Source organism: Thalassophryne amazonica, chromosome 2 (genome assembly GCF_902500255.1).
Source record: "Thalassophryne amazonica chromosome 2, fThaAma1.1, whole genome shotgun sequence".
NCBI lineage: Eukaryota > Metazoa > Chordata > Actinopteri > Batrachoidiformes > Batrachoididae > Thalassophryne > Thalassophryne amazonica.
In genome coordinates this window covers 12,924,727-12,938,552 of record NC_047104.1, presented here as the reverse complement: position 1 = coordinate 12,938,552, position 13,826 = coordinate 12,924,727, and the positions used below count along the sequence as shown (strand labels likewise).

At 43.2% G+C, this 13,826-nt stretch overlaps 1 protein-coding gene across 1 annotated transcript in view; it reads left to right on the top strand.

Moving 5' to 3' along the window:
* Positions 1–6,828, top strand: part of LOC117501617 (NACHT, LRR and PYD domains-containing protein 14-like) — a 39,350-nt gene extending 32,522 nt beyond the window's left edge. The window contains 4 exon segments of the mRNA XM_034160539.1: positions 1,064–1,237; positions 1,464–1,634; positions 4,085–4,131; positions 6,217–6,828. Of these exon segments, the coding sequence (XP_034016430.1) occupies positions 1,064–1,237; positions 1,464–1,634; positions 4,085–4,131; positions 6,217–6,809 (985 nt within the window). The 3' untranslated portion in view covers positions 6,810–6,828.
* The last annotated feature ends 6,998 nt before the right edge of the window (positions 6,829–13,826 follow it).

The following is a 13,826-nucleotide window of genomic DNA, read 5'->3' as shown; positions in this document are numbered from 1 at the left end:
CACGTGGGCAGTGGTGGGCACAGCTAACTAAAATTTAGCTTTGATAACCGCTAATCAGCTAACGGAAAAGTTATCTTTTATAATGTTAAACTGATAAACCACTAAAAAAAAGTTATCAAAAGCTACAGCTAACTGCTAACCGATAACTTTCATTGTCGTCTCCGGTACACTCTCAGCTACTGACAAGTGGATTTTGAGCTTAAACACTGCCAACGCTTCTGATAGAATCATAGACGATCACAAACCCAAACGTAATAAACAATGAGTAAGCGTTTCTGTCTTTGTACACCGCTATAGGGAAAAGTCATTATCCTTTACAGTAAACAGTGGCCCATCCGTGAGCCAGACATCTTGAAAAGGAAACCAGGATTGACTTATGGCTTTGATTTATAAATCAAATTAATCTGGATAGAATAACTACATTATTGTGAAGTCTGCCATTTGTACAAAGTGAAAATATAACACATATCTTTTAATTTTAAAATAATGCACGAATTCTGAAGTTTTGAACATGAACACACACAGATGCCCAAAGAGATTATGGGTAAACTGAGCCTCCGCTCACACTGATTAATTCATTCTATGTAAAAACCAACACAAATTACTGTAACGTGTATGTTGGTGTTTACAAATAACCGAAACGTCCAAATAACCAAAAAGTCTGTTTGTTACTTTGTGATTCAGGTCGACATCCGTGTGATATAACCGGGCACCATTCCCACTGCCATCCAGTAGATGGCAGTGTTCTATGCATTTTGACGCATTCTCCAGCTGGGACGTTCAAAACCACAGATCTCCACAGCCGCTCCTGTCAGCGGACACATCCCCTGTCAGTTCAGTGCACACATCAACGTGTCACTGTGTCTGTTTGCAATGCCACACTCATGGGGGCACTTAGACAAATTTCACATACAGCTTGACAGTGATCGTCGGTTGACTGTTGTCGTGCTAACTGATGTTCATGTGTGCCAGCTGGAATTTGACTGACACCTGCCACGAGAGGGTTCGATGGGTTCTCACAGCTCACACAAGATTTGACTTCTACTTTTGTTTGTCTCTTCAGGCTGAGTATGTGTAACCTGTCAAAGAAAAGCTGTAAGGCTCTGTCAGCAGTTCTGAGCTCTCAGTCCTCTAGTCTGAGAGAACTGGACCTGAGTAATAATGAGCTGCGGGATTCAGGCATGAAGCTGCTGTCTGCTGGACTGGGGAGTCCACATTGTCAACTGGAAAGTCTCAGGTCAGGACTCATCAAAGTGTGCAGCAGTACCATGAAACAGAATGAAGCTGCAGCTTTGCACATTGTTGTGACAGTAATAAGCTCATCATGCAACATCCTGGTGTTGTGACACTGTCTTCACATTCTGTGTGTGTGTGTGTGTGTGTGTGTGTGTGTGTGTGTGTGTGTGTGTGTGTGTGTGTGTGTGTGTGTGTGTGTGTGTGTGTGTGTGTGTGTGTGTGTGCAGGCTGTCAGGCTGTCTGATCACACATGAAGGCTGTGCTTCTCTGGCCTCAGTGCTGATCTCCAACCCATCCCACCTCAGAAAGCTGGACCTGAGCCACAACCATCCAGGAGACTCGCTGAAGCTGCTGTCTGCTAGACTGGAGGACCCACACTGTATCCTGAATACCCTCAGGTATGGAGAAGGTGCAGGCAGACACTTGCTCCAGTCAACAAAAATTGATGTGGAAAAATTTTGTTGGAATTGTTCAGAAACACCTATCACACTGAGCTTTTGTTGAAGTTCACATTAGCCGCCACTTTACTTTTGTCAAGATAGTCTATCCACCTGGCACAGTGGCATATTAAGATGCTGATTAAACAGGTTAATTAATGTACAGTGTTGTCTTTGCACCTTCCCTGGTTCAGGGACCTCCGGGCGGGGTGGCCCGCCCATCTGCGGCTCCCTGGCCCCCTGTCCCCCCTGTTGGTTTGCTCCTCCCTGGGCCTCCGGTGCTCCTCCGGGGCTGCCCGCCTCCCCTCGTCCTGTGGTTTCCCTGGTACCTCCACCGGATCTGGGGTTGGGCCTCACATGTCACACCCTTTTAATGCACTTCACCAGGTTAGTACCTGCACGCACATCATATTGGGTTGTAAGTAGCACATTGTAGGGTTCATATAGATTTGCGGTAGGTGTTGGGGAAGGGTTTGCAGGACAGTCTTTGGCGCAGCTGTGTGCTGCAACCTTCCACTGTGATCTCCATCCACCACTCCTTCCTTGCAATTTTAATGCACACACTTTATTTCTACATGTTTAGTAAACACCTTCCCTAATTTAGAGTCAGGGTCACTAGGCGGTGGTGGGTTTGCAGGGCAGGCTGTGGCACAGCGGTGTGCCGCGGCCGTCCATGGCAGTCTGCCACCTGCTGTCTCTTGCCCTGCTTTTAATGCAACACTTTACCTTTGCACACTTAGGGGGTCGTACACAGCAAGGGATATTAATTGTAACAACTGTGGTGGGGTTGGTAGGTGGGGTGAGTGTGGCATGTGGGGTTGGCCCCGGGTGGCTGTGGATGTCTGTGGCTCTGGGGTAGGGGGTCTGCCTCGCCGGTTCTGCCGTTGTCCTGTGGCCCTGCTCTGGGCCTGTGGGAAGATTCAGATGGCTTTCGGTGGCTTTTCAGTCGTGTGACTATCTGAGAAATTGTGGAAGAGCTGGGCATGTCACAACATGTCCTGTGAGACTTCAACACGGTGGCGCTTTTGCTCCGCCATCAGCTTCATGCCCAAGCCATCGGCATGAATTTCGCTGCAACTCTTTTCATGGCAAAATCTTCTGTCACAGTGGAATGTGCCGAAAAAGTGCTGATGTCCACCTCTTCCACAATTTCTCGGATAGTCACACGACGGTCCCACATCACCACAGTGTTCACTTTGGAAATGAGCCGGTCATTTCTGCATGTTGATGACCGCCCGGAGAGTTGCTTGCTCTCCACCGTTGTGCAGACATCTTTAAACCGGTTGTACTGCTCCTTAATCTGTGTGATGCCCATAGCATCATCACCGAAAGCCGTCTGAATAATCCGAATGGTTTCCACCTGGCTATCGCCCAGTTTCTGGCAAAATTTGATGCAGTCGCGCTGCTCCAGTCATTCCGCCATTTCCTTGCAAAGAAAAAACAACGAGAGACGACACCCATCCTCACACAAAGGCTGCTTACAAGCAAATGATGCAATCGACAGGGGTGAAAAAATTCACGCATGCACACGAAGGTTCAAGGTTGGCTCATGCAAGCACACGTGATTCAAATCCATCAGGTACGGATACTTTTCTAACAGACCTCGTATACAAGAAGAAAGCTAATGAAAAGAACAGGAGAAGATGGTGTCAAAAACCAAACAGGAGCACAAAGTGGCATGACCCATACAGAGAAAAGTAAAGAAACAAACATTGAATAGTTAAGAAGGAACTCTGAACACTGAAGGAAATAAAGAGAAGAAACAAAATAAATACCGAACACTTGGAAAACAGACTTAAATAAAACAGTGGAAAATAATTAAATAATGAAAGGAATAATAATAACTATAAACATGACCCCCCCCACTCCAGACACAAACTTGAGAGGTGGGAGATTAGGGTGAAACAGGACAAATTGGTCATAACAAGAATGGACAGAAAATGCATCAGGGAGAAAACCGAGAGGACAACAAGGAACAAACAGGTCAGTGACATACAAATAGCATTTGGGTAATAAAGAAGCCAAATCAGAACTAAAAGTAACCCCAGAGATAAAACTGTCCAAAACACTCACAACAGTCTAGGTTCTCCAGCCCTGGGCCACCATAGAGACAGGAGGTGATGGAGATGAGGCATGTTGACCCATAGTTGCTTTGGTGCTCAAAACAGGTGGGGCACACCGGCCCAGGTCTGCCTTGGTGTTTGGGAAGAGATGAAATATGCCAGCCTCTGATCTCCTTCAGTGACTTTGTCCTTTTGGAGGGGAAAAAAAACATTTCTGGAGCAAAATCTTACATGTGCATGAAGTGATGTAAGATCCAAGAGTCTTAGAGGACCAGACAGAAAAGGGATTATCTACCAAGTTTGCATGATTAATTAATGTGTGTTGTTCCATCTCCTTCCTTCCTTCAGGGTTGATCCTGGTGGGGTGCAGTGGTTGAAACAAGGTCTACAGAAGTGTAAGTGTGTTATGAGTTTGACTGAATGAAACATATATTTCCCAATTTCCATAGAAACCCCAAATTGTGCCATCACTCTTTCAAATGAGATGAACACTGACATCAGAAGTCATGGTGAATCCTGTCCAGCCCCTGATGATCCTACTGATTCTCCACTAGACACTGTAATCTGTACATCAGTCACACCCAGCACACCATTCACACAACAAGTTCCTGACCAACCATCATTTGTCTTCTACCATCCAGAGCATAATTTCTTTCCATGGACTGCTGCATGAGTCATATATCTCTAAAGAACTTCAGTGAAGCTGTGATTATCTGGTTTTAACCAGTATCTCTGGCTCTAATGTGTCTAAGACCCATTGGTTTCTCTTTCTTGTTATCCATGAAACATGCAAGAGTTGTACTGGAATCACATCTCAAAGGCATTGCTCATGCTCCACATGAGTGAGATTTGAACCTCAGCCACTCCTGAGCCCGACATTGGCACTCCGCACTGGTGAGAGTAGTAAGGAAAACCTTTATCAGGCAGTTTTGACGATAAGAAGAAACCTAAAATCAAAAAAATAAAAACGATCATTGTGATCACAATGGCCGAGGGCTCATAAGACATTCAACTGGTGAAGATCCTCAGTGAAATGTGCTGAATTTGGTGAGGCAATGTGTGACACTCCTCTGGTTTACATCCACATGATGGTCCCCAAAGTCATAGCAATGCTACTGAATTCAGCTGTTCCCCACATGCCCCAGTCCTGGTTGGACAGATAAATGGATGCATGAGCAGGTGGATGGATGCTCCATGGGAATTGCCTGGTTCTGGTGGGTTCCTTTCTGTGGTGGCCTGCATCTTCAGCAGTTTGTCCTTGGACAGAGAACAAAGCAGAAATAAATTAAGCAGAATGACCAGTTTACTGTAACATCATCTACATGATACAAAATGGCAGCATGTTCACTGTCGACAGAGTGTTATACTTCGCTATTTCCCCAGAATTTGGTTGTAATCTCCACCAAGCTAAGCACTCCTGAAGTGTACTGAGCAACAGTCAACAAATATCATGTAAACCCTCACCTCACATTGTGTCTAAGTAAATACTAAGGAAGATTAGGAAAGGCCTTTATTGTCATCATGCATACATTGACAAAATTTCTCCTCTGTATTTTGAGGGACAGAGGAATTTCCATCAGACATTGCATATGATTCCTCTGAATGATATTCAGATTGTCCTTGTATAAGAAACACCTTCTCCTATGGATACTGGTGACTCCAGTGAAATCACAAGTAGCTAGTGGAGACCTCCAACCAGACTGAAGTCTGGCCAGATTTAATCTTTTGCAATAAGCAGACCAAAGTCTATGAGACTTTAACTGAATCCTCGAGGAAACCATAACAAATATGTTGTCAGAATTCAGAAAGTAGGCACTTCTATAGACCCTATACACCCCAAACATTCTGCAGAAGCATCTGTGGTGTTTTCCTATAAGAACATGGTCAGCCCCTGGAGCAGCACCACCAGTCTTGGAATACCATGTCCACCCATGTACAGCCCTGGATGCTAAATTCAGGATTCCACAACTCATCACCACAAGTTTTTGCTAAGTCAAGGAACATTAAGCCATTTTCATCATGGATACCAAATCCATAAGAACTGATACATTCCTTGTAGCCAATGCTGTCAGTGCCAGTGGTGGCATTGAAATCACTGACAGTGGCCTGAGCAAAGACTAAGGCGAAAGAAAAAACTCCAAGTTAATGCGTGAGTCTCAGCCTCATAATGCCCTGACTGACACAGTTGATATCTGACACCCATTGGCTGAAGCTGGTCTGCCACAGCAACAACAGTCTCGTTCAAGTTGTGGATATGGACCACACAGTATGTCCAGTCAAATTACTTTTCAAATGTAAGTCATATTCAAAAAATTTACCTGGTGTATAGTTTATCGTCAGTCTGGCAGCTGGGAAGGGTGTTTGTCTGCCGGTTACGTGGTGTGGTGGATGCACCGATGAGTTGTTGTCACAGTAATGTGATGTGAGTAATGTAACCCTGTACTGTAACTGACTGTATATTGTCTTCTGCTCCCCATCAGATTTCTGTCAACTCACACTGGATCCAAACACAGCAAACAGAAAACTCAGACTCTCTGACAACAACACAAAGGTGACATATGTGAGAGAACATCAATCTTATCCAGATCACCCCAGCAGATTTGACCTTTGGCCTCAGCTGCTATGTACAACTGGTCTGAGTGGTCACTGTTACTGGGAGGTCAAATGGACGGGAAATGTTCGCATAGCAGTGACTGCCAGAGGAATCACAAGGAAAGGAAACACTGTGGATTGTGGGTTTGGATGTAATGCCCAGTCCTGGTGTCTGGACTGCTCTGATGAGTGTGAATACACTGTGCGACACAATAACACACAAGTGTCCCTCTGTTGGCCGTCCACTCGCAGAGTCTCAGTGTACGTGGACTGTGTTGCTGGCATGCTGTCCTTCGATGAAGTCGCCTTTGACACTCTGGTCCACCTTTACACCTTCTCATGCACATTCACTGAACCTCCGTATGCTGCCTTTGGGTTTGGGTTCTGTCCGGGTTCTTCACTGTCCCTGTGTCCACTGCAGGACAGAAAGTCCACACAAATATTCCCCAGTCTGGAGATGTTCCCACACAGTAAATCATGAGCATTTATGTTTTTATGAGCATTTAAGAATCACTACTAGACTCAAAGTCCCAGCTTCACCAGACTGTGAATTCTTCAAATCAAGATTTGGATTAACTATGGAATTGATCAGCTGGTCTCTCAACGCTATTGACACCTTTTTTCGACAAGGAAATCGGGGCTGGGGGACCCTGCCTGTCCTGATGGAACCTACCCAGCGGGCTATGTTCTCCATGCCTGAGAGAAATGAAGCGTAGCATGCTTGGCTCCAATCTCTGTGGAAGTCGTTGAGGATTTATTTCTATTCACTTTTATGGTGGGATGTTTGGCGCTGATTGGTTTGTGCACTGCCCTGACCGACAGGAATATTAACAAGATGGCTGCTACCAAAATCTCGCCCCCTCATCTGTCTGTTATGATTAATGAGTTGGGCAAGGCAGTGCATTCTCAGACTGTGTTAGCGCTTGAACTCAAATGCAAAATCTTGGAGCATATCGCTGCATTACAAAGGAAGGTGTTGTTGAGGGCCGGAGAATATTCTTCATAAAATTGGAATCAACAATCTGGCAGGGAATTGTGGAGCTGTGAGGGCTTAAATAATGAGCAGGGTAATCAGGGCGTGAATGTGGAACAGGTGTGAGGAAGGTTCTGGAAAGGGGCGTGACCAAGAAACACAAAGACAGGCACAAGAGAGAAGTGAGACAAAAAGCAAAGCAAACCAAAGCAAGAGAAATAAGTGACAGGAAAAAACTAAGGGTGAAAAACATAACATGCCCAAAACAAACAATTATTAACGTGAACAAAATAAAGGGACAAAAACTAAAAAATAAAGTGACAAGGCTAAAAAGAGGACAACAAGGAAATTAAAGAGTATGACCAAAACTAGAACGGAACTGATGGTGGCAAAAGTATAACTGTAAATACAGTAAACAGTAACGAAATGGCATCACAAACAATTGACTAAACAGAAAATAATTGATAAACACAAAAACAAAACGAGATCCTACAGAATGCAGATAATGCAATGAAGGACAAAACTAAATAAATAATAAACAGAGAATGCAATCAATAATGAACATAACCAGATTACAAAGGACAGAAGGTAAATGAAACAAAACCAGAAAGATAAACAGAACCACTAGAAGACCACAAGAAAATGAATGATGAACAGAAAACAAAACCAATGATAAAAGGAGCATGACCAGAATAAAAACTCAGAAGCTCAGAGCACGGGAGTCGACATGAGTCCAGAACTATGACAGACGGCCCCAAAGGGCAGGATCATGACAGTTTCCTGTAGTTCTTGACCAAGTTTGCACACTGCAGCAGGGATTTTGGTCCACCCCATACAGATCTTCTCCAGATCTTTCAGGTTTGAGTGTCAGCTCCATCCAAAGATTTTCTATTGGGTTCAGGTCTGGAGACTGGCCAGGCCACTGCAGGACCTTGAAATGCTTCTTAGAGAGCCACCCCTTAGTTGCCCTGGCTGCGTGTTTCAGGTCATTGTCATGCTGGAAGACCCAGCCATGACCCATCTTCAATGCTTTTACTGAGGGAAGGGGGTTGTTTGCTAGAATCTTGTGATACATGACCCCATCCATCCTCCCTTCAATGTAGTGCAGTTGTCCTGTCCCCTTTGCTGAAAAGCACCCAAAAGTATGCTGTTTTCACCCTCATGCTTCACAGTTGGGACAGTGTTCTTGGAGTTGCACTCATCCTTCTTCTTCCTCCAAACAGGGCGAGTGGAGTTGACACCAGAAAGCTCTATTTTGGTCTCATCTGACCACATGACCTTCTCCCATGCCTCCTCTGAATCATCCAGATGGTCACTGGCAAATCTCAAATGGGCCTTGACATGCGCTGGCTTGAGCAGGGGGACCGTGCTGCCCTGCAGGATTTTAAACCATGATGGCGTAGTGTGTTACTAATGTAATCTTTGTGACTGTGGTCCCAGCTCTCTTCAGGTCATTGACCAGGTCCTCCCGTGTAGTTCTGGGCTGATTCCTGATCTTTCTCAGAATCATCGTTACCCCACGAGGCAAGATCTTGCATGGAGAACCAAACCGAGGAAGACTGACAGTCTTGTGTTTTTTCCATTTTCTAGTAATTGCACCAACAGTTGTTGCCTTCTCACCAAGCTGCTTGCCTGTTGTCCTGTAGCCCATCCCTGCCTTGTGCAGGTCTCCAATTTTGTCCCTGGTGTCCTTAAGACAGCTCTTTTGTCTTGGTCATGGTGGACAGGTTGGAGTGTGATTGACTGAGTGTGGACAGGTGTCTTTTATATAGGTAACAAGTTCAAACAGGTGCAATTAATACATGTAATGAGTGCAGAATAGGAGGGCTTCTTAAAAGAAAACTAACAGGTCTGTGAGAGACAGAATTCTTGCTGGTTGGTAGGTGTTCAAATACTTATTTCAATACGGTATTTACTGGCTTTCAGACATCATTGTTGTGGTTGGTCAGAGACTGCTGCTGCGAAGGCCCATGTTTTTTTTTTTTTTTTGTACCGAGCTCTGATCTGCTTGAGGTTTCTTCCTCAATATCATCAGAGGGAGTTTTTCCATACCACTGTTGCCCGTGTGCTTGCTCTTGGGGTTGGTAAAGTTTGACCTTGTTACTTATGCGTTGTGCCTGAGGCAACTTTGTTGTGACGCTATGTAAATAAAATAAATTTAATTTAATTAAATCAAATTAAATTATTTCCTACTACTTTTACTCTTTATTTTACTTTGTCTTTTATTTGTTTTATTGCCTGTTGTAATTTTATTGTTATGTTTAATTTGTTTATTTATGATTGGGGTAACTTGGTGCTCATTTTAAAATTTTTAGTTATGTACAGAACTTTGGTCGACTACTGTCATTTTTAAATGTGCTATAGAAATAAAGGTTGAGCTGAGTTGAGCTGAGCATTATATTACAAATAGCTGTAATAATGTGGTTGTTGTGTGGTTAATTCTCTGAAAGAACCATGGATATAGAAATTAATCCAAAAAACTTGTCTTTCTGGTCCTCCATACGCTCGCCATAATTCACAGGGAAATGTGAGACATTTCCCCTTACCAAATTATCCTTTTCAACACCTCTGTATGAATTTTAACTGCATTACATAAGTGTGAGGGAAAGAAATTTTGCCTGGTTACCCTACTCCTACCCCCAACCCTAACCTTAACCATAACCTAATCTCCTTCCTCCCACCCTAACCATAACCCCCCCCCCGGCTTCACTTTTAATTTCGTACAGCCATCACGGAATGAATTAGAATGAATTTGTGCTGCTGTGACGAAAATGAGGCGCTTTTCGTCACAATATCACAAACCAATAGAATAATGTATATTTTGTGCTGCTGAATTACGACTTGCCATGAGACCAGGTTGTCTCTAAGTGGGTGGAAATGTTTGCAGTGACACATCCTGATGCTCTGACAGTAGCACAAATATTACATAGAGAAATAATAACTCAGTATGAAATCCCAGAGATTGTACAGTGATAATGGGAACACATTTTGTGAATGAGGTTATTAAAAACATAAGCATCCCGATTAGGAATCACCCTAAAGAATCACTGCGTGTAACCACCCTCAAAGTGCAGGACTAGTGGAACATACAATCCCCCATCAGTAACATTACAAATGTGAGACTAAACCACACCCACTACCTTGTATAAAAGTGTTGTGCAAGCTATGTTTGTGGTGTTCCACAAGGTGGAGGCCATCTTTGGAGAGCCGGCCTGGTTTTCAATGTGACTTTCAATAAATTCAAACTGAGGAATATATTGATTTGGTTCTTGTTAAGGGGCAGTAAATTACATAAAGAACAGGGAGAAATTACTATTGTGTCATGATTTGCCCCTGCTCTGTCTGTGATCATTATAATTTTCTGCCAGCTTGTCTTTTTTGAGTTCTTTTGTCTGTTTTTTTTATCATCTGTTTATTTTGTGTTGTCACAGGTGCTTGTTTTCTGTTCATCACTCTTAACCCACATCTTGAGTTTCATTCTGGTTTAGTTCAGTCTTTGATCCATTGTCTTTGATTTTTGTTCAGCATTGCTTTTGTCACAGCTTGTTTTCTGTTCATCACACTTCTGCTACATGTTGAGTTCTGTTGTTTAATTTTGATCCACTGTTTTTGATTATTTCATGATTGTCAATGTCACTAGCTTGATTTGTCAGGTTTATCACATTAGTCTTCGGTTGTATTATTTATGTCAGTTCTGTTCTAGTTTCAGTCCTTTGATTTTCTTGATGCCTGCTTTTCTATTTTTTGTCTAGTATGAATCTTTTCTTGTCAAGTGTCCATGCATCCTTTGTCCATTAGTTCTTTTCTGTCTTGTTATTTTAGTATTATTAGTTTATGGTTATTAGTTATGTTCATGTTGTCTCTGCACTCCCTTGTCTACACTCCCCATCTCTGTTCACATATAATCATGCCTAGTTTCATTTGTGTCACTGTCTCCCTCTGATCCCTGCACTCTCTTGTCCTACACTTCCTCATCTCTGTTGGCCACACCCTGTTTTGTCTGCCATCTTGTCACTGCACTCTCTTGCCTCACAGTGTCTCATCTTTGTTTGTCCACACCCTCCTCCTGCCTGCTCACCACACCTGCTCCAAATCACTTCCTAATTAAACCACTGTGCATTTAAGCCCTGCTACTTTTCATGTCTCTTGCTTGTTCGTTGATGTTCTGTCTCTGTTCCAGCTCACGCATCCTAGTTCCTATCCAGAGTTCTTTGTTGCTGACTGTGCCTGTTTTTTTGACCTTGCCTTTGTCTCAGCCCTTGTGGCTCTGTTTGCTGTGCTTAGACCTCAGTCTGTATTTTTGACAACGCCCTTGCTTTACACCTGCCTGTACTTCCGCCTTGTTGATTGCCTTTTTGTGTACCAGACCCACTGCCTGAATTTTTGATGAAACCTTTTATATCCTGCCACCTGCTTGTGAGTCTGCATTGTGCATTGTGCCTCCTGCCTCCTGCTGTGCCCAGCTCTCCTGAGAATCATGACATATTGATGCCTGTACTGGATCTGTTTTTATGTTGTTGTTTCTCCAGGCCTATAGGGGGCGCAGGTTTTGCACAGTTCGCTATGTTTACCAATTAGTATATGGAAGAAATGTAACAGGAAGTAGTAATTTGGCATGAGACAAGCTGCGTGTGGCATTTCTCTCTAAATCAAAAGTCATCCTCTCCTTCTATCCCTTTGAGTGGCAATATGAGTAAGTTTCTGAGTTGTGTGTGAGTGTTAGACTGTTAGTATGTAAGTTTAGGATGTTTTGATACGCTGCATGCATCAATATAATGAAGTCCAATCTGAGTTCATGTAATATGCCTAACTTTAAGTTAACCTTTTAATGCACCTTATACATGAGGAAATGATTCTTTGATTTAAGTGGATATATTGTGGTTTGTATATGACAGAGTTTTCTCTATATTGTCAATATATATATAATCAGATATTGTCTTTACTTTGATGTACTCTCTGTGATTGTGTCTTTGATTCTGTTCTCTATTTTTCATATATACATGCATGTGTGAGAGTTCATGTACCATTATTCCTTTAAATAATTACTCATTGTCAAAGCAATCACTGTTCAAGTGATCATTAAAACTGCCACACGAGAAAGTGAGCAGATGATCTTTGGCTTAGTCATGTGCAGACTGTTTTGCCAGAATGTGCAGACTGTTTTGCTAGGGTCATGTTTTTGCTAAGCGCAGATGTGCACCTTTAATAAATGGTTCAGCCTTGAGGAAAGAGCATTGTAACCGGAACACCAGTTCAGGGATGGACATTGTTACAGTAAGCTTAGGAGCCTGAGGGATCAAAGCCATAACAGTTTTCATATCAGTGTGAGACCAGACTGTTTCTTTCCATTGTTTTGTAATATTGTCACTCTTATATGCTTGTATGTAACTATACTCAACAAAAATATAAACGCAACACTTTTGGTTTTGCTCCCATTTTGTATGAGATTAACTCAACGATCTAAAACTTTTTCCACATACACAATATCACCATTTCCCTCAAATACTGTGCACAAACCAGTTTAAATCTGTGATAGTGAGCACTTCTCCTTTGCTGAGATAATCCATCCCACCTCACAGGTGTGCCATATCAAGATGCTGATTAGACACCATGATTAGTGCACAGGTGTGCCTTAGACTGCCCACAATAAAAGGCCACTCTGAAAGGTGCAGTTTTGTTTTATTGGGGGGGGATACCAGTCAGTATCTGGTGTGACCACCATTTGCCTCATGCAGTGCAACACATCTTCTTCGCATCATCCGTGAAGAGAACACCTCTCCAACGTGCCAAACAGCAGCAAATGTGAGCATTTGCCCACTCAAATCGGTTACGACGAACTGGAGTCAGGTCGAGACCCCGATGAGGACGACGAGCATGCAGATGAGCTTCCCTGAGACAGTTTCTGACAGTTTGTGCAGAAATTCTTTGGTTATGCAAACCGATTGTTCCAGCAGCTGTCCGAGTGGATGGTCTCAGATGATCTTGGAGGTGAACATGCTGGATGTGGAGGTCCTGGGCTGGTGTGGTTACACGTGGTCTGCGGTTGTGAGGCTGATTGGATGTACTGCCAAATTCTCTGAAACGCCTTTGGAGACGGCTTATGGTAGAGAAATGAACATTCAATACACGAGCAACAGTTCTGGTTGACATTCCTGCTGTCAGCATGCCAATTGCACGCTCCCTCAAATCTTGCGACATCTGTGGCATTGTGCTGTGTGATAAAACTGCACCTTTCAGAGTGGCCTTTTATTGTGGGCAGTCTAAGGCACACCTGTGCACTAATCATGGTGTCTAATCAGCATCTTGATATGGCACACCTGTGAGGTGGGATGGATTATCTCAACAAAGAAGTGCTCACTATCACCGATTCAGACTGGTTTGTGAACAATATTTGAGAGAAATGGTAATATTGTATATGTGGAAAAAGTTTTAGATCTTTGAGTTCATCTCATACAAAATGGGAGCAAAACCAAAAGTGTTGCGTTTATATTTTTGTTGAGTGTATATTCAATAAAAAGGAGAAGC